The sequence below is a fragment of the Rhopalosiphum maidis genome, chromosome 3 (genome assembly GCF_003676215.2).
Source record: "Rhopalosiphum maidis isolate BTI-1 chromosome 3, ASM367621v3, whole genome shotgun sequence".
NCBI lineage: Eukaryota > Metazoa > Arthropoda > Insecta > Hemiptera > Aphididae > Rhopalosiphum > Rhopalosiphum maidis.
The window spans coordinates 50791283-50814717 of record NC_040879.1 but is presented as its reverse complement, the minus strand read 5'-3'; the positions used below and the strand labels follow the sequence as shown (position 1 = coordinate 50814717).

The following is a 23435-nucleotide window of genomic DNA, read 5'->3' as shown; positions in this document are numbered from 1 at the left end:
ATATGCTGTAGGCATCACGCAGGCGCGAGCGATAGTCGTTCTGTATACCTATGCACGAGAGCGCATATAATAATATATAATGTTATAACCGCCCCGCGGGATATTTGCGAATAACAAAATCGTTAGCCGCGCGCGTCGCTCTCGTCCGTGTGAACTAGTGACCGCCGCCGCCGTCGCGCCGTGACTGTAGTACCGTTGCTCACGTCGCTCCAACACCGCGTCGTGTTCGCGTGTCGCTGCGGCCGCCTCGTTGTCGTCGACGTCACCGCACGAACACACTGCAATCGCAAATAACAATACCGTCGGGTGTACATCGTCGCTGCCGACTGGCGTTTTTCGCGCGGTCGCTGGTCGCAAGTCGCGGCGTATCTCGTCTACTAGTCTTCCTCTGCACCCGCCGGGAAACGTTTCGCGCGCGCGTGTCTCATACTGCCGCCACAGTCGCCAACTCATATCCCATACCACATGCCCGTGGTCGCATCGGGCGGCGGCTGTACCGCCGCCGGCGAACCGGCGTCACGCGAGCCGTCCAATCGCTGCGGCGTCCGTGGGGCTGTTGGACGAGTGGCCGTGCCGGCGACGTCGCACACGCTCGTGCGGCGCAATTGTTGCGGCGGACGTCGCGGCCCACGGCCCCGTCTCGGTTGAGCGGCCGGCGCGCGACCGTCACCCTCGGCGGTTGGCATCGCGGCGACCACGATGATGCATTACGCCGACAGGTCCGCGCCGCCGCCGCACTATTCCGCGGCCGCCGCGAAGCTGCACCAGCTGCAGAACCAGAACCATCGGCACGGCGGGCAGCCGGCCAGTTTTGGATTGTACGGTACGTAGCAGCACGGGATCTCTGCTGAAACGTCGCCGACGTCGTCGCGTCCTCGACACCGCGTCGCACCATCTAAACCAACTAAATCGAGCCCGAATATTCAAATACATTGTACTACTTGTAGACATTACGAATGACTGGTGTGGGTTATTTTGTAAAAAACTAACACGATTCTACGAAATCGTCACCTCCTGCGTGTAACCTCCGCCTTGAGATTCTCTCGACGATACCACCATACAGGGATATCTAAAGGGGAGACAAGACTTATGACTTTTTAAAAAAATTATTAGTTTTTTATAAATGAACTGTTTCTGATTTTTGTTTATTTTTATTATTTAATTTTATTGCTCCAATCAGACAACTAAACGAACCTATATTACTTACGTAAATATTCTATACATGTTTAAGAAAAAAAAATTATAATTTCCCTTTCAAAAGAGATTCAAATACAATTTTTTTTTTAACTACGTTTGATGTAGTGTATAGAATATGTATAGTATTATAGAATTTAAATTAACTAAATATCTATGTGGTTAAACAAACATAATATTTAAATAAAAGATACGTACTAAAATTATTTAAATTAATTACCTACAAGCTGTTTACATAATTGAGTGCCTTTGTAATAAATCGTACCCAACATTAATATTAGTAAATGGAACAAGATTACATGCATTGTATACCTTACAGTATAGTAGGATATAACCTTGGCATATCAAGAATTAACCTCAATAAAATATTCAAAGTAGCAATCAGAGGAGCGGATGTATTTTGATTACCTACATACAACATTAGTACACTTGTAAATAAATGAATAATATAGATATTACCACGCAGAAAAGCCTTTTTGGGACCTTAAATAATATTTTTACGTTCAAATTAATAACGGGTCAAATAACTTTAATATTAAAAATAATATAATAAAATGGATTATTCTGAACGAACGATTTACTATGTTAAACTTTAATAGATACAAACAACACATGCAGGTACAACTCCTTCTCGGATATGTATAAACTATAGAATGAAAATATTAAGTCTATTTCTAAATTTTCACCCCTTTTTTTGCAAAAAATGAGCTAGTGGACGCCCTGTAAATTGCAATCTCCGCCTTCATGTGTAGACATTTACAATTAAGGCGGTGTTTTTAGGAAAGCAATATTTATATTCTGGTGCTACTACACGTCAAATGTCGAGATGATCGTAGTATTATCATTTAATATTTTAAACCAAGCATTCATACCTACCGAAGAAAATTAATTTTATCGGAGACCTATAACCATTTTTATTCAATCGAGCTTCAATCGTACAAGTGTAGGATACTAGTACAATATGGTATATTATATCGGTGTATCTTATACCTAACCTACCTATAGCCATTTATTGTCTTGGTATTGTTAACTGGCTACGTACGTAGCTGTGGACAAATTTTTCAGGCCAATATTATAATATTCAAATATTGCGGAATCGAGTTTTTGTAATCAAAATGTCTTGCAAAAGAACAATCGTTATTCTTAAAAACGTTTTTTTTTTTATATATAACCATATTGTCATCATAGATTTTGAAGCTATTATTTTTTTTTTTTTGAAATAGCCTGTATAAACGTTAATCTATTAATTTCACCACCAGAATATTGCAACATTTGGTTTTTGATAAACGCTTCCTTTTTTTTTTTTTTTTTTTGCTCTCTTTAAAGTTCGTATAGTAGTACAATTTACAAATTGCAAAAACGTCTGCAATCGTTGTATTATAAAAAATTATTGGAAACTTGTATCCTATACTCACATGGTACATTTTCCGCAATTAGGAAACACCGGGTTAATTACCACCCGTAGTAGGATTTATATAATAGCATTACATTTCCGTGGAGCATATTTCCAAAACTCGTTTCCTCACAACCACTAGCCAACGATTATGTGGTAAAAGAATGGTAGAGCAGCGTCGTGGAAACGATTGTGCAACGACAATGACAGGATTCAAGTTTAAAAAGTAAGAGGGTGCAAATATGGATTGTAAACAACGATGTGTTTGTGTCATGCGTATATGACGTAGTGTTGTCGTCATTGTTTCTTTGTAGTAGTTGTTGTCATTGTCGTCATACCGTTATAATTAAGTGGTTTTGTTCGGTTAGACTACGTATGCATTTGATAATATCAGTCTAAATTGTTCAGATAGTAGCATATATAGACCATGGTATATCACGTTTAACCAATCTATACACTTTATGCCTCTATTGCAAAATTTACATCCTTACACACATAAAGCCCCGAAAATGTTTGAGGTTTCATAAAAAAAATTCATCTAAATTTAAATGATATAGCTCTTCAAAAGCATTATAGATTTCTCACACATATGTTTTGTGTATTTATTTATTCCCATTTGGAATATGACGTTGTGATTCGAGATCTATTGTTCGCATCTCGTTATAGCGTACTCGCCAGCTCGTGAGCGCGTGCAGTGTAAAATTTTAAAACATGCGTCTTTGACCCTGCAAGAAGAGTACCCACCGATCCGGTATTCAAACTGCTAAATTTAGATGTATTAAGTAATATAAGAGACTAACTTAGTATTCAGATCTATTAGTTAAGGACAATTTTAAGTTTCCTAGTACAAATTTATGAAAATTCTCTACATTTCGTATCCCAGCGTGCGCTATAAACTATTTAACTATTTATACGACACAGGCTCAGTCAAGTTCATCGTGTATCATTCTGAGCATGATGAAATCGACCAACTAGGTCACTTCTAAAAACCCATATTTTTAATTAAATTTTATCTTTTGTTAATTGTTATCTGTATTGTTCTGTAATGTTATTTTGTTTATCTGTAAGTAAATTATGTTATGTGTTTTAAAATGTATACAAAATATAAGGTTCGTCTCGTCGATTTATCATAAATAAACGATATTGTTACTGACATAATACAGTGGTACATTACAACATACCGTCGAATATTCTATTATATGTTATGATATTATTCGACGACTGCCTGCACCGTTTCATCGATTGCGTTGCGTTTGCAGGTTCCAGCCTGGTGAGCAGCACCGGAGAACAGACGCCGTCAATGGCCAGGCACTACGGCGGTTTGACGCGGAAATACGGGTCAGACGGCGGCGACGAGCTAGCCGCCTGTCTGCCACCCGACTTGCGGCATCTGTTGTCCGCCACTACGGCGGCGACACCACAATCGCACCACCGGCAGACGACGACGCAACGGCTGCAACAACACGGACTGCTGCAGAGGAGTACCGCGGCAACGGCCGCCGCCAATTCACTGGTAAGTCTTTCGCGGTTTATTGTAACTCGTGCAAGTCGACAACGACCATCAAAACAGTTGTAGTTTTGTAAATGATGCTTTTTAAAAAGTATTTTCAAGTACATAGTGTTGTACAAAAATGGCTCTGATAGGTGATAGTTCAAACATTATCTAAATAATAAGATCTAACAGATAATTCATTGAAATTTTAACTAGATATCATTAGCCATCGGTACGGACAGAGAATGATCATACGGACATGATCAATGCATTACAAAAAAACTATAGTAAAATACATAAAATAACATAAAAATAAAATCATATATTCTGGCTGAAGAACAGAATAATCAACACCTCCCCTACAATCTATAAGTATACACACATTACACATACTAATAAAATTGAAATTTTCTTCGCGGAAATAAAAATAAAACATATTATTTAGATAATCTATGTCAGACGACAATTTTATTTGAATAAATATATAAATATATGCATATAAATGAATTATTTTTATTTAGAAAAAATTATTTTAATTTTAATACAATTATCTATAGAATCTAGAATTGAGATAATACGCTATACTACAGTCTACAAGTACAACAAATATAGATACTTAATTTAAAAAGTATTTAAAAAACCTAATCTAATCTAAATTTTATATGCATTTAAATATTTTAATTCATACATATTGTTTACATTACGAATCAGTTGAGCCGACTATTTTTAACATTTTCATATTTTAGTTGCATTAATTATATAGATTATAAAACATTTTACGCACATGTTACGTTTAGCGTAACTATAAATTATTCATCTGTTTTCTTTGTATAAGTTATTTTTATTTTTAGTCTAGTCACTCAGAAAAAAAAATGCGAAAAACTCGTACTTCGTTAAAAAACGCCCATAGAACGGGGACTATGTAGAAAAGTAATTAAAATTTTCAAAACGCTTTTTTATTTTATATTTTTATAATCTACCTATGTTTTACTTATTTTCTAAAGTATTTATTCTATTTTTCGGTGGTTGATTTTGAGATAGTGCTCATAACATAATAAATTATTATAAAATACGATTATAGTACATTCTCAAACCTATATATATAGAACATAATAGTATGCACTATGCGTACGCAGTAATCTGAAAATAATTATTTTTTTAAATTATACTATTTTATTTTATGTATTGAATTATAATTCTTATTTATTATACATCTATAGTTGACTGTAAGAATGATTATATTGTACAGGATACTAAACTCAGTACTCACTATGTAAAACCACGACCATTGATATGGCCTGACAACTTTTTTTAAAAATATTGTTGGTAACTGAACTGCTACTATTTGCAATAATTCATACCACAATATGTATAATTATTTAATAACACGAAATACAAATAAATGACTGTACATGTGATGAAAAATTAACTATAATAAGACATAAATGTTATTTTATAATTTTATTAAAATTAAAATAAAACATATAGAAAATGTGTGATGATAATTTTATTTCATTCAATATAATATTTTTTATAAAAATTATTTTTTCTAAATCTAATGTACATGTTCATTCCTCAATTTTTTTTTTCATGGTTCAAGAAAATAAAAAAAATAGAAAAAGTTTTTGATTTTTTGAATACAGTTACTGAAATAAATGATACTACTTATATTTATACTATTGTATATTATTTTAAAAGTATTTTAATTACATACTTTAGTACTTAAAAACATATTTGTATAAATAATACGTGTAATCGAGTACTGTACAAAACTGTAACTGTGTCGTGTGTCTTATGTCTTTTTTGTGATTGACCCATCGATGTTGTAACTTTAAAAAATTATGATTACAGAACAACACAGCCGCGATGAGCTTGTACGGCGCTGGCGGAGTCAGGAAACCGTGGTCATCGTCGTCGTCATGGTCTTATCACGACGACACCGGTATTGGTTATTCGTCAGCCATAGACCGTCGCGTCGGCGGCACCGGCAGGCAGGCAGCCGCTCTGTTTGGTGGAGGCAGCGGCGTCGCGGGTCTCGGAGGCCTGGACACGCACCACTACCGCAACAGTGGCGGGGGTAGGACGATAAGTGCCGCAAGATCGCTGGGTGGTGTCTATGACGGTAACAGTCTGCTATACCGCTGTTCGACCAGTAATGTGTAAGTGTAGCACAAAATATATTACACGATGCATGTGATTTATAAGAATTGGAGCCAAATTCCATAAAACCAAGTGCTATAAAATCAAGTTTTATAAAATTGTTTTTTGGTAAGCCTATAAAATAAAATCTTTTAAAAAGAGTTATGTAAAATATTAAATTAAAATTTGTAATCTATAAAAGTTGAGTGAATGATAAAAAACGTACGATGATAAATGAAAACAATTAAAGAACTATAACAACAGTTAAACTAGACATTTTGAAATGTTTTCATAATTTATAATTTTAATAACTAGAAAATAATTTCATGTATTTTTAATGTTTTACAAATTATTTTAATAGTGAATTTTATGATATTGATGCAATTTTATAAAATGCGTAAAAATTATAATAAAATGTAATAAAATTAATTATAGTAGTTATGTCATATCAAATATAAGCCTCAATTTTATATTACTCAGTATATAATAGATTTATAACAAATTTTATTGATATTTTTTAGAACAATTTTATAGCACTCGATTTTTGAAAACTTAGTTTAATATAATTCTGTGCGTTATCGTTTGAATAGATAGTTCAATCAGAAAGAAAAGACTTGGTTTGAGCAGAGCAATATAATATTTAGTAGTTAAAGTTCGTATTTAGGTTTGAAAGTGTGCTTAACAAATCATCGTCATTACGTCCACCTCCTCCCTATCCCTAAAATTAACTACTTATTATTTTTTCAAAAATATGTAATGAATATCAGTACTGGTTGAAATATTTATGGTTATGACCATGGTATCATTCGTTTTACTTAAAATACTTTCCCACTATATTTATCTTACAAACATATTATTAAATGAGGTACCTATAAGTTAGAATTTAAAAAGAATTGGAAAGCCACGTTGTCAGTTAAATGTATTTATTAGTTCGATTGTACCAATTTATGATAAACTACAGATGAATATGGTAGGAATTGTGTAGACTGTAGATGTAGGGTGTATCACCTCGTTATTGAGTGGGTTACTACCGATAATGTATGTTTTAAATTTGAATTTAATATTAAATTATTGAAAAAATGATTCCGATCGAAGAATTTTGTCAGTCTATCTATATACATATATATATATATATATATATATATATATATATAGTCTTATATTATTAATTTATATTGCTATTATATAGTGATATTTATTTTAGTAAAGGTAATATGGTAGGCACTATGTTAGGTTGAATACATTTTTACCGGACTTATTGCATTTATTACATTATTAATAACTTAGTAATTTATTATTTATTCATATATCATTGTTATTAACCTTAGAGCCAATGCCATCTATGAATAGGTCCATGGACATGACATATGAATATGTAATAGCTTAAAATAAATCTGAATATTTTAAGAATGTCATTGACCATTAGGTATGTGTAATAAAATATTATAATATACGTAAAAGATTCAAGAATACACAAATAATATTTTTGATTTACAACAAATAACTAATATTTCATCAATATTTAAACTTCAGCAAATTTCTATAAAAAATTACGTTTATATATTTTAAATATTTTTAAACTGCTATAAGAACCAACTAACGTGTTATATCTTATAATACATTTTCAAATTCTTGACTAAATGTAGCTTTTTTTTTTTTATCTTCATCTATAAAAAAATGTAGATAATTTAGTTTTCAATTTAAAATACCATACTTTTCAACTAACAAAGTTGAAGTGAAATTAGATAGTGCTTACTACTATGGAAAATTGAGTTGAGTCAAAGTAACATAAAACTAATAAGAAAAAGATATTGAAAATTTAACTTTGTAAAATATATTAATCTAAAATAAAAAAAAATACATAACTTAATTATTTCCATAAATATTAAATATTTGATATGATTATAGAACATAAATTTATTTACTTTATTAAAAATTAAATACTTTAGTAAGCACTTTAATATAAAGTATAAAATAAACACTAAACTTATGTAGGTATAGATATTAAAATATTTTTTAATAAATATTTTCTAATAATACATGATAATATATTTAAAAATGTTTATCTCTATAAGGAACATTTTACCTAAACACAAAATATCTTGGCACTATTTTCATTGTCTTGTGTACAATTAAACAATTATTATAGAATGTATATTTATTCTTGTCTTCCGAGATTCGTATCATTTTGCATAAAAAAATCAATATAAAACCATTATGCATATACATTTGTAATTAATCCAAAATATTGTAAAAAATAAACAATAAATTATTTTATTTTTATTTACAAAATGTGTATATAGTTTGTTTTCAGAGTGAGTAATTTAAAAATAATGTATATTGGTTTTACAATACTTTTTTTTTTGTGTGTGTGTCTGTGTCTAACTACACGTTTTATGGAAAAAAAACGCAACTCAATTTTCTACATCAATGAGGATTCTTTCTAATGGATAATTTGATGTAGTTTATATTAATAGGATAGTTAAGAGTAAAAAAAACAGTATAAGTTCTATAATTGGGTAAACAAATAAAAATTGATTTTATTTTTTTGTTGTAACTCAGAAAAAAAAGTTTATAAGTGGGTATCGCTTTACTGTGTGGATGGTGTCGAATGGGTTGATGAAAACTTTGTATTGTCTTTCGTTTGAGTTACATAGCATAATTTTAGTCCAGAAATAATTTTAAAGAAAAAAAGAATGTAACCGTTTTTTGGTAATGATAATGAACAATAAATAATAATGGTATTTTATTTTTAGAGGAAAATGTGATCATTCTGTAATGGAAGCGTTAAATTGTAATACGATGATATATAGTATACATTGTATATGAAGAACGTTTCTGAGTGGAGATAAAAAGTCAGTCAATAAAAATTCTAAATTTAAACGCGTATTAAAAAAATATTGTAATTGTATAATTTTCAAATTTTTAATTGGTAAATAAAAAACTTATGAGGAATCTTATATTAAGTTTTCAAACATATTTACTCAGTGGACATTTTTTTTGTATTATTGAAATGTATGTTTAATTAAATATACAAGGTTATAGTTTACTAAGATTCTTAACAAAATATTAAATTAATCTAAAATTCATTGATATTTATTTTTTGTTTTGTTTTGCTTATAAGTATTTTAGTTCAATATTTAAGTAAAAAATAACAATTTAATATTATGTTTTTATTCATAACATTTTAATCGTAGAAACTTGAAACACTCCTTATTACTTTGGTGGTTACTTTTGGAATAGACGCTATCTTCTTCGTTCAGAATTGTTTTCCAAATAGGTACAATGATATTCAATTGAGTTTAAATTGAATATATCCATTATTGTAACCTTAATTCAATAACAAGATACACTCGACACCTATGACAAAGTAGGTATCCTTGTTTTTTTTTTTTTTTTTTTAATTTTAAAATGGAAAATGTCTGAGTATGCGGTAAATAGATTGATGAATATTCAAAAATCCTTGACTTTTAAATGTAAATGGCATTTTGAAAATTGCAGTTGTGTAAGAATTCGATCATCTTTCCAGTATTTGTTATAAACATACTGTCATTCAATATATTGTTATTTGTTATTTATTACTCACTCTGTGACATGACATTAGGTTATTAATAATACATCCGCATTATTATATGTCATAATAGTGAGATTAAAAATGTATTGAATAATATTTATGAAATAAAATTCACCTCCCTACAATTCAATAACTATATTTGATAGCTTTATGATTGATGGTGATCAAGCTTTTTCTAAGACAATTGACAGTTATATTTTCTTAACATTATATTGAATTGAAAATAATTTTCTTTTGATGCACATGCAAGTTATTATTAAATAATAATGAATTGAACAAAATAAAAAAATAAGTATGCTAATATTTTATATGTAGAATGTAGAAAAAATTGTAAATGAAAGTGTTGTTGTTTTTTTTTGTCTTCAACATACCTACTCAAAATTACTCAACAATTTTAAATAAAAATTATATAAATAGGTTTTTTAAGACTCGGAGAGTGTTTATAACTATTTCTTTATCTATAGGTAGATACAGAATGGCTCATACGTGAATTAAATTTTTGTTTATACAAATTGAATTTTTTTTTTTTGTTATTAAATGACTACCATAGTTGGTAGTATGTATACTACCTACTAATACCTAGTATTCGTAGTTGTGAAAATATATTTCTATAATATTATTTTAATTAGTAGAAATATGGTGCATAAAATATTTTACGAATATACCTGTTTAAAAAATAATAAACAAAACGAATATTATAATCAAATAAGTACCTAAAAACAAAATTTTTATAATTTGCAATCATAATTTAATTTTTTTAATTCAGTATTTTTTTATGTAAAAACATAAAGATGTGTACTTTAAATATTAGTTGAATATAAATTTGTCTATAGATTTTTTGTGCTTACATCAAAACTATGTCCTGAATTAAAAATCTGAAAATCATAAATTAACTATTGTAATGTTGCTTTTGTGTTACGTATATATTTCGACTGAAGAAAAATAGAAAACGATATTAATATAAATTAATTTTGACCCAGACGAAGTTAGGCAATAAAAGCTGCTATTGATCCATGTATACAAATCCTACCTACCACAAATATTACACCGAATTGACTTTTGAGTTATGTGTCATAACACTTATAACTTATGAGTTATGACTATAATTTGAATAATATCCAACACAATCAACGGTTGTGCCAGTTGTGGTACTACGACAGTATTATTAATTATACATATTTTATGTATTTTATACTCACTCGTTTTGTATATACAGGCCTGACCACTTGGAAAGAAGGTGGTACCAGAACCAGCATCAACGACAAACCGGCAGCAGCGGCGGACGACTGATTAGAGGGCTGGGTGGAACCAAACACTTGTCGGACGTGTACGACGACGACGACCTGCTGCGACTACAGCAGCATGATGACGCCACGGTTGCCGCACTGTTGCTGGACGATGTCGTGTTGGGCGGAGGTTACAGCGGCAGAAACTCTGTAAGTATATTATATCATAGAGCGACCACACGCTGGGCCGCCTCTAACCATGGATGGAAGTGGCAATCGCCGTCTGGACCAATGAAAATTGGGTTCAGTTTTATTTTGTTTGATTATGTTTAGTATAATATGAACATATTCTGCAAATGATCGTAAACATTCTTAAATATAAATTGTTTACATAAAATGTCGTATTCAAAACATTGAAATACGAATTAAACCAATTCCAAGAATTATAGTTATATTTATATTAATGTAATCTTATATATTTTATATTTCATAAAAATTGTTGGATGACTGGTAACTAGATAATTAATTTCAGTCAATCCCATGTGCTGGCACTACCACGGTTATATCTACTAACATCAACGAATACGCATATCATACTATTTAATACGATATGTGTTTGTGACAGGACTTTATGCCGTCTAGACCGAGGTCCCGATCATATGGTGGTGGCGAAGATCCGTCGTCCTCGACGTCTTGGCGACATTGGCCCGATACTAGCGGTGGATCCGGTTATCTGGGCGGCGCTTTGCGCGAGACCGCCATCGGTTCATCGGCAGCAATTTACGACCACAATGGCCACCGTCGCGCGACGAATACTGCAATAAATTCCGCTACGGCCGATCAAAAAAGGTAAGATACAGTTCACACTCACCTTTGGACAATTAATATCTATATATAATCTTTAAAGAACCCTATGATAATGATTCGTATGGTTTTTAAGCACATTTTTTTTTCATTTTTTCATGATATATAACGTATTTACATATTATGCACTGAATCCAAAACTGTATGTAAATGCCTTGTTCTATAATATATTCTACATAGATATTAATACATAAGTTTCCATTAGTTTTTCCATAATATCTCCAAAAAATACATTTTTAACACTGGTACTTTGTTCAAATGCATTGAGACATTTGAAGCGGGTTCTATAAAAAGCATAGACAAATGTAGTAAATTATGTATATATAATACGATCGAGTAGTTGTAACTCGATATTTTTCTTGTCCCTTGAAGTATTTATAAGCTGTGTTTGATACATAAAACTAAAAAAATACATTTGTAAAATGTATTATTATTTTTCTTGAAATTCGATTTATCCAGACTTCATCATATAAACTGAATATTAAAAATAATCTATGTATTTTCGATGACGTAGTAACTAGTGTCGGTGACAATTCGACGATTGTCCGCGAAATAGTGTTTTCGATTCTCTTTTATATAATATGCTAACCGATTCTGGGTTTTACTTTGTATTAAACTTTGTTAAATATAAACTAAACAGATTTGAAACACAGTTTTTTTTAAATTTTATATAGGTACTAAACATACAATTCAGATCTAAAATTATATCACATCATATACATTATTTTATTTTCTGTAATAATTTATAGCCAATATAAATAAAAACATATTCGTTCTTCACGAGTCCACAAATCCCTGTATGAACCCCTCTTTAAAATACGAATTTCAAAAAAGGTCTTTCTTAGTGCGCCTATACATAATAGTAAAAGTAGTACACGCACTTGAAATTTTAAATTAAACCGGCTTGGCAGTTTTGGCTGTAAGTTGATCATAAATCAGTCATTCAAGACTTGCCCTTTTAAATGTTTAAGTATACAAATATATGTTTTACATCTTCCGCAGATGGGACGTTCGGCGGCACAACCGCCGACAGCGGCGGTATAGCGACGGTGGCGGCGATTCGGACCCGCGACGGTCGTACGATTACCACCAACACCTGCAGACGGCGGCCATGATGAAGTACGGCACCTGCAGGCCGGCGGTCGCGTTCGTGGGACCCGTCGCCGTCGCCGACACCGACCGCTTACCTGAGCGGCGGCGACGACGGCGGCGGTTACGGCGGCTATGGCGGCTACTGTGACTACATGGACGACTACGGCGGCGGTGGCGACTACGAATCGCTGGCCGCGCTGGCCGCCGAGGAGGAACACGACGAAGAGCTGCAGCGCGAGGAGAAAAAGGCCAGGATCAAGGCGGAGATCGCCCGGCGCAGGCGGCAGATCGAGGACAACGTCCGGCTGCACGAGGAGCTGCTGCGCCTGGCCCGGATCCGTGAGAACGCCGAACACGAGTATTCGTCGTCCATGCTGCCATCGCTATCCGCTGCAGGTATATATGAATCATTAAATCAATAATACCGGCAATATTATAAAACAGTATAATATTAAACCTGTCGTTGTGTGATCACCACGCCGTTTTAATATTTTCGACGATAATAATAATATATTATAACATATATTTTATGAAAAACAGTGATGGTAGTTTTAAACTCTAATTAAATGTTACGTTTTTTTTATTGGCAGACGGTAGGAATAATTAGTGTTTCGATTAATACATTTAATACAAACTCAATAGTATTATTATTATGAATTATATCAGTTAATAAACATCGACGGATATTGCTATTATAAACGCTTTTATCTTGGTTTCTTAGTTTACGTTTGTAATAGTATTATGTTACACGTTCACCAGTAAGTGAACCAAATATTATTAAAATTATGTTATTATGCTCATGAAAATAATTTAAATGAGGGGTCATTTATATTTCGATGAACGATAAAAAGAATATCCATATACAATTTATTCACGTAAATTTACCAAACTCTTATATCTAAATTTATATATAATTAAAATTATACGCGTAACGGAACGGATAATATCATTCATTCATCGATAATAATATTATATTATTGCCGAGTACATAATTTTAGTATATATTATTTGGATAATATAGGGTTGGGCGAGTAACTGTGTATTATATTGTTCGTAAATTAAAATAGCATTATCTATTGACGATACCTTACTTAGGCAGTGATGTTATTTGTGTTCATCGATATTACACTTATGGATGCCACGGCATTGTATAAAAATCTGTAAGCCAACAAAACTGATATCATTGTTAACCTTTCCAACATCGTTACATCTGTTCTACATCTTATTTAAATGTTAGTTTCATTATGGCTCGGAAGCTTTTACGGAAGCAAGTGACAACAAACCTTTCCTTCTCCTTTGTGTTGGCCTAAAAGTGTATGTTTAACGAAGATAGGAATGCCGTATTCATTTGTTTGATATTATTGTTTTTTGTTACTATAAACGTACGGCATATATTGCGTTATGATATATTATATTATATGTTGTACACGATAAACGTCGGGCGATAAATCGTTTAAAAGTGGGCACGACCTCCATAATTCTCAGTGCGAAAAGTGTTTGCACTCGTTTCGGAGACGACATCTTCTTTAAGACTGTTACGTATAGTTTAGTATAGGTCATTATTTATATGATTTCTATTACGGCTGCAGGAAAAAAGGCACAAACCATGATACTCGTATTGATCGTCGCCTCCTAAATGAGCGTACATACATTTTCCCCGGAGATCGTCTCACTTTATATATAGATTGAACTGGACTTATTTACGATACTTTTCATGATAAATTGGAGAATGAAAATTTCCTACCATATAAAATACCTTGTATATAAATACAATACATGCATACATACACGATACACGTATCTGCAACATCAGTCGCTTTATACCTATATATTATGTAGGTATAGTTTGTGTAGGAATATTAAAATAAAATCTTTAATTGCTCAATCAAAAATATAACATACAATGCCAGAACTGCAGATAAATACGTATTTAATTAAGCCATTCATAACGTATGACGTTTATCCCGTGGGTTTAACTCGGTGCGAGTTTCAATCATATACTGGCGGTGGATACATGATACCAATAATAAAAGAAGGAACGCGTGGTCTGTCATGATGATAAAATAAGCCATAATATAAACTACGTAATATATACTCATACTATATATGATAATGATATGTTTTCCTTTTACAATGGGAATACTGTTTCAAAATTTTGGCTCGTTTGTGTTACCATTATAGAAATATGTAAAATTTTACAAAATATTTATTATTATACGAAATATCGAGAAAAGACATTACAATTTATTAACATTTTACAAAATTATATTTTTAGTGTAACTGCTTTGTATTTTGTACATAATTTTTGAGTAGTTAATAATAATGATAGATTAAAACTGACGATAGTAGAGGACTGTAGGTACTTAAATCGTGCATAAATTGTTTCACTAGATATACATTCTTAAATATTATTTTGTTTTTGAAATTTTATTTAACATTTTTATTAAAATAGTGACATGTTTTACAAATTTTCTGTGTATACTATGTGGTATTTTATTAATAGGAAACCAATGAGTCACAATAATTTTCACTGATGATAATGTCCGTTAAAATAAATATAATATAATATGTATATTCCGAATATCTTCCGTCGTACATACTCGTAGTAAAATAATTAAATAATTTGTTAATTGAGTTTACATATTTTCAAGTATATTTGAAGTTATATTTAAATATTTTATTTATGATCAATACAATATGTTGTAAAAACATAAATTTAAAACAGAATACTAGTTTATCAAACTTTATTGATGTGCATGCATATGTGTTAGGTTAAATGGTAACACATTATAACGATATAACTAGTATAAAAAATAATAATAATATAGCTACTCGATTTTGGTTAAGTGTAGATAGTAATGTTTTGAAAATTTATAGTATAATATTAGTATACAAAATTTATCAAACGTTTTCGAATTTTCCATTCAAAATGTTTGTACGATGGTCAATGGTCAACATGATAATAATAAAATACACTTGTATATTTTTGCAAATTACTTGGATTTTAAGAACATCCAGCGTAGATAAAATAAACTGGTATAGTTATAATTATACAAGTAAAATAACTGAAAGAAATTATTTCCAAATTATGTCATAATATATAGGTACACTGTGGTAGAGATGTGTTGTGTGTGTGTGCGTATGTTACACAGCTATACCTTTATATTATGTATAGGTAGGTATTTATATTTAGTATATTATGTAATATGTATTTAAATTGCATGAATGTATAATATATATACAGTAGAAATCGGTTATAACAACCTTACGGGAGTGAGTAAAAATTATGTCTAATTCCACATGTTGTATACTTGTATACTAACATACAATCGATTTGTATTAAAAATATGTCAATTAAGAGTGTAATAAAAATATTATTATCATAAAATAATATTAAATACGTAGGTGAAAATGCACACTTAAGTATTATCTTATTAAAAAATATATATTTTTAGTTTCTTTTGAAATTTCTTTAGTTAAATATTTTAACTTAATCTGATTTATTTACTTACCGCAGGCTACCAACTAATCCATTGTCAATTTCTGTATTATAAAATCGACTCTCGATGAAAAACTTCGAATAACTAAATGTTTGAATTACTAAAATACAAGATAATCAAATATCAAGAGGCCGAAAAAATGTATTTAAATCATAGAGTTATGTGTACATTTGTATTTCTGTAAATAGGTAAATACATGATTGTTTCAACTTGTCAACCAATAGCAAAACTGTCAATAAGTGTATTGACTAATTTTGTACGTAACTGTTTACTTTCAAAAATTATTTTCATAACTTCTAGGCGGTAAAAATTCTTACAATTCTGAATTATACTTGGGTCGAATGATTGGTCCTTATATTGTAAGGAAGAAGTTTATTTCAGTATTAGTTAAGGGGTAGTATTGTGAACTTGGTAATAGTAAAAAAATAAAGAAAAATTTTGTAGTTCTGTTTTTTATACCCATATCCAGTAAAACCATTATTAGTAGTTTTATCGTTAAATAACTGCTGCAGTGTGATCGTCCGTACCTTTTTGCTTCGATTATAGAAAAATTATATAATATACCTTCAAATCACTTAGGATTTGTATCTTCTCTTATGAGAAGTGGTGTCAAGTTTTCAAAGCAATCCGTATTCACAGTAAGTAAAAGCGTTTCGATTTTCTGGCATTAATACGTCCAAAATTATACTTCAAAATTCAAATTAACAAAAGTTACGAGTTTTCGAAGGTTCATCGAAAGTTGACTGAATTTTACTAATTAATATCATCTACTGCAGAGCCGTAATTTTTATCCACCATACGCTGATATATCCTACGACGAGAGACCACAAAATCGATGGTGTCGTTATAATATACTCGAATTCTACTGTGTATATATGTATATATTTATACAATATATAACTTACCTATAAGTGGAACCGATATGGGAAAGCGTGACGGGGGCGTTTTGTGCATATATCGTACACAGGTGGCTGCTACGCGGGACGGCGGCCGATGACCGAGGATGAGTGTCAAGTGTTTGCACGCGCGGCCGAAAAGATAGCCGAGGAACGGTCAATGGAGCGGATCGCCTCCACGTTCCGGACCGCTGCTGCGGCGGCCGCCGAGGATTACGTGCGCCGCGGTGGCATCTACGGCGAGTACGGCACGGCGGTCGGCTGCGGGGTTGGTGATTACACACCCCCGCACGCTATGCCACTGTTGCCGGACATGCCGACTAGGAGCAGGAGGCTACTGGAGAACCTGGGAAGTTCACCGATCACAGATTCCGTGTTATTGGACGGCGAACAGAAAGCCATGCAGAAAAAAGTCAACTTTCTCAACGTCCTATAATTAGACAAAAAAAAAAAACACACACGCGCGCGCGACGTCGTTTATAATGATTGATAATGTTATGTGTACCTACTAGTTTACCTTATAATTAGCTGTTATGACGTTATGTAGATATGATACGGGCAATTTCGTCCAGGGAAAATTTGAATCGTGAGTAGTAACAGCAACAAATTTTTTGTTCTTGCAATATTTTCTAATAAATTTATTATTTCTAATATTAATAAAGTATAATATATTACTAATTATAACTGTATTATATTTTAAATACTTTCAAATAATTATAATAATATAATAATAATAACTACTTGTATTTACCTAATGTTGATCAATGTTGATCAAAGTAAATAAATACAAGTGTAGGAAAGCAGCAGACAAACTGCGATTCAAAGCGAAATTCTAGTAAATCATATATAAAATATAATAACTTATTCATTTTAAAAGGTCACTATGCCATCAATATTAGGTATAATTACTATTATTATTATAATTGTTTTATAATGTTTATAATATAATACAATTATTATAGTAAATTATTTATTTTGTTTTTGGTCAATATTGATAGTAATAATAAATTTAACGAGTATATCCCACAGTAATACGTATATTCACGATTCAAATTAACCGCACAGGACCAAAACGTCAGGTATTCTACATCGCCCGTAATGTATTGTAATTAATTGTACCTATTGTTACCTACCTCACCTGACTATACAATTTGCGATTCGCCCACGTACACCTGACTTTCGAAGGGCGAAACGATCGACACGCACAATAATCACTTATTATTATCAAATGTACAAAATCGACGGGTTTCGTACCCCTTTCGAAAATACGTAAATGCATAATATACTTATACTTAGTATTTATGCTAAGTGCCCTATTTATTCTCCTTTTTAGTATTAAAAACTATAAGTGATTTTAATTAATCGCATGGTTATAAATCGAATTCATTACATTTAGAAAATTATATACGTCCATTTAGTTAAAAAAATAATTTGACATTTATTATTTTAATTTTTAGAAATATTATTCTTATAATTTTATGAAACATAATCATGTAATTTCAAATAAAACACAGTGAAATGTTTTCCCCGTCCTTAAAAATGTGTACTAAGACCAATAATCGGATTGCCCCATCCTTCCCCCGTGAATATGTCACCAACTATACTAACCAACTTACATTTTAATACATTATTATAGGTAGGTAAGCAACCAACTATTATACTTACACGTACAACTGTATTAGATCTATTATAATATCTACAATTTACATTTTAAATGTTATATATTATAAGCACACATCTACCTAATAATTACTATATTTTGTATAGCGTACGAACGCCGTCCAATTTTTTTCGACCGTTTTCCCAATACGCACAGCCTATAATATAATAGGATTTCGTTATAGTCTGTGCTGCGTGGTAATTTTCTTGAGTGGTGCTTTATGTTTATTATTATAATTTACGATATTAGTGTTTATGTATTTTAAACGTTTAAACTTTTATCATAAATCCATAACTAAGCCAAGTGCTTTCGTACCATTCAGAGGAAAATCGCTAATCAGCCAGGAAACATTATAGTATGTAATTTCGTTTTATAATATAGGATTATGGGATTTTATCACAGTGGTTTCTGTAATCGATCTATTTATGTCATGGTCTCGATCAATCACCGCTTCAATGTATTTCGATTTTCGTTTTTGCTCGTTTCCCCCACGTATACATGCCAGATTTCAATTATACACAAATCTGTTGTTAACAGTATTCATCTTTTGAGACTTAATATAAGACATATAGTTATATAATTAATGAAATAATTCTATACTCCAATATCTCTAATAGCTATTATCGTTTAGTAACGTCAATGATGGTGAAAATTATTAATGTTAGGTATAACATTATTCTAAGGGCTTCCTCGTGGTTTAAAATCATATCGAAACGGTATAATCTAAGTATGTACCTAATTGTTTTAAGCCATCACTCAACTCTAGTGTTCTCAAAATGTTTGCGATCATGTAAATGTTCAATAAAACTTTTTTAAATTTGATACCATCGATGTCTTGAATTATTAAAAAGTTATTGAGAATCTCAAGATTTATACATTCGTTTATATTGGGTACTCTACAAAAGGTTACAATAATATCATTAATATCTATTTAAACAATGTACATTTTCAATTATTACATATATATCGCATTGGTTAGAAATCACATATAATTGAAAATAATTTATAAGTATTTAAATGTCGGTAAATATACATTAATAAATAGTGTTAAATGCATACGGTGATTACTAACGTAATATATAGTCTTGAAAACAAATTTAACTAATTTTTTGTATGATATTTACGCACAATATTAATTAATAATAATGCTGATTCATATAAAAATTCTATTATTTAACGAACAATATTTTAGTCATAAACATAAATGGATATACCGTACAATTATATCATAGTTTCAATGTAGGTACGTATTTAGTATTATAAATCTATTGAACAAATAACGTTTAAATATGTTTTGAAAAAATAGGTGCATTTGATTTATATTTGCAATAAAAAATAATCGCACACTTTTTGTTACCTCAAGCTCAATTGACAAAATTTATGGAAGAAAAGTAAATGAAAAAAATATAGTAAGCCTTAATGGATATGGACGTTTTTTAATCAAATTAATATCAATGGGTTGTCATTCATATATCAAATGTTACCTCAGTAATACATTTGGTTGTATATTATTTCAGATTATAATAATTTATAACTATAATAATTAAATAATTATAATATAATACTTCAGATTCTTACACAAACCATCTCATTACGAACGTTAAACAATCAATTATTTTTTATAAATATTATTGTATACTGGTGTAGTTTGTATTAAATATTATAGTTGTATCTTAACTTTAGACATTTTTGTTGGATAAAATAATGTCATAATATCTGCTAATTATCAAATTTTAAGGAGATACACATTGCCGAAGGTTTCGTCATCGTTTATGTTAATCTTGTGTTCACATAAAAATGATTTATTTATTAATTATAAGTTATTGTAATAATTATTGGTGTTCAATGGTATGTTCAAAACTAGAGATTTACAATTCCTTATATTATATAAAATCTATTATAGTTACTTTAATAATTAAATTGTCATTTTAAATAAATATTACGTAATGGAAAACCCGGTGACATAAACTACTAGATTTTAAATAATTCTGGGTAAACATTCAATATTTTAATAGCGATAATTAATAATCGAACTCAATTCCTGCACACACGGGCCAGACCATACCATACATTTAAATCCGGATTAAACCGAATGACAGTATACATCATAATAAAATATTGCCACCATTTATATACTGCGGTATTGTTGTGCTCAAAATAAAAATATATGCGTCGCTAACATTATATGATATAATATGTGGTATAAGATTAACGTTGTATACAAGTACAATTTATAGATCACGTTCTATATTATATCTCTCTATATGAGATAACACACAAGACTTGAATTTGGGGGAAAATCGGAATGGGGATGTAAAAGAGTGAAGAAATGTGCGTACCTGAGTCCTGAATATTTAAATGTCTTATTAATTAGGATATAAAAATATTAGATAAAGTACGCAATAAATATTTTTGTTTAACAAGGAGGGACTTCGTTCAATCACACCCCACTCAATTCAAGCACTATTAACATAATTTAATAATAATTCTATAATGTTATAATTATTATTAAGCCTTATAGTTGTATAATTGTATCGTTGGAATAATATCGAATTAAAACAAATACATATATAATGTATTCGTACTTATTGCGATTTGATGCGTAGAAAAAATAATAATGATGATGATAATAATTGATGTCTGATGTTTTCGTACGATTTGTTTTAGTTATTTAAGAATATATTTTTTAATATAATATACTTAGAGATTTACTTCGAATATATAAGACGGTTATTTTTCAAACGCACGTATAAATATGTTCGTCGAATAACTATATTCTGTTACAATATTTCTCAATCCGACTGTTAAATTCGGAAAGTTAATTTTCTCAAAACTCGAGTAATTTAATAAGACTTTGTAATTTTAAGACCTTTATTGTGTGTCATTACTTTAATTAACTATATATTATATTTATCTACACCACAGTGTGTTTGTCGGTGTAAAAATTACGTTATATATTATATCATAATATGGTATAAATGAAACGTTCTACAGGGTGATTCACTACACATATTGGTAGATAAAAGTCCGTTGATTTTTGACGGGAGAACATACCTCTTATTATAGTATTATACCTATTTAACCCGCCAGAAATTAGTGAGAATGCCAAAAGAATCACGCTGTTACATCACATTAGAATATATAATATTAAAATTATATTAATTAGTTATGGATATAAAATATAATTCAATAACTTGAATTAATTTCGTATGTCACAAACAGCGTATTGTGTGTAATTTTTTCGAGTAAAGTTCCACATAACACTAATAAATAATGAAAATAATATAAAATAAAAATCAGAAAACATAAAATAAACTTAACTTAATTATATTTAATGTCAGAATTACTTATAAATATAACGATAAATAAATTATTTTAAATAAAACCGTACATAATTCTCAAAAAATATGACTATATACTATATAGGTACTTTCTCAGCAGTCCTGTGCAAATACCTTTAGCGAATCCCGCCAAAACAGTATTCTAATTATATTATTCCACTGTAACTTTTTATCATATACATCTCTAGCGCTGTAATCAATGATAAATTTTCATTTTTGATGTTTCATCATATTATCAAAAGTTTAAAATTAGTATTTTCACGCATATTTGACGATGCGTTTGTTTTGTGTGTTTTTTCATTAAGTTTTGATGTATTTATCGTGAAAAAAAATAAATATATAAGAGTGATTGAAATAATAACAATAATAATTTACTTATACTTATTACTATACTACATATCCATCCAATTCCTTGTTTTAATCTTCTGAATTTGTTATTATTATTTTTTTTTTTTAATTATATATATTTACGGTTATTGTTACCATATATTGTTAACGTATGCGTTATTCGATTTGATGATATCTTGACAAGTTTAAACGCAGTTAGAAATATATTATATATAAATACTGACCTACGTTACGTGTTACTGTTGTAATAAAATATGTTACTAGGTATAATATGTGTTATAATATAAATTGTTGAATAATATATAACATAATGATTTAGCAATTTATAAATAATAATGCGTGTAATTATTGATATTATATTATGATTACTCTCGATAGGAGTGGATTGTGTAACTACCTATATATAGTTAATTGTTATCGTTTAGAAACACTTGGAACACAATTTAATATCGTAGCATGTATAATAATGTATATTAAAACTTAACAGTAGACAATTTTATATTGTTACTTGGTGGAAATATTGTTTTAATGGAATTTAGACTAAATATAATAAATCAAAATACGATTGAAAAACAAACAATTTTGCTTTCAGGAAGATAGAAGAATAACATAACAAATTTGGACCACAAATGTCGACGCGATCAAAGTACTACCAGAAAATTCTAAGAAAAATCCGGTTTGGGAGCTTATCATAATAGGAAATTGTTGAGGTCAAA

At 30.4% G+C, this 23435-nt stretch overlaps 1 protein-coding gene across 1 annotated transcript in view; it reads left to right on the top strand.

Moving 5' to 3' along the window:
- The window catches only part of LOC113559143 (mediator of RNA polymerase II transcription subunit 12-like), a 79035-nt gene extending 58403 nt beyond the window's left edge, over window positions 1–20632 (top strand). The window contains 7 exon segments of the mRNA XM_026964759.1: window positions 3847–4100; window positions 5931–6238; window positions 11009–11228; window positions 11644–11867; window positions 12885–13011; window positions 13013–13370; window positions 17442–20632. Coding sequence (XP_026820560.1) covers window positions 3847–4100; window positions 5931–6238; window positions 11009–11228; window positions 11644–11867; window positions 12885–13011; window positions 13013–13370; window positions 17442–17806 — 1856 coding nt within the window. The 3' untranslated portion in view covers window positions 17807–20632.
- Window positions 20633–23435: the final 2803 nt, after the last annotated feature.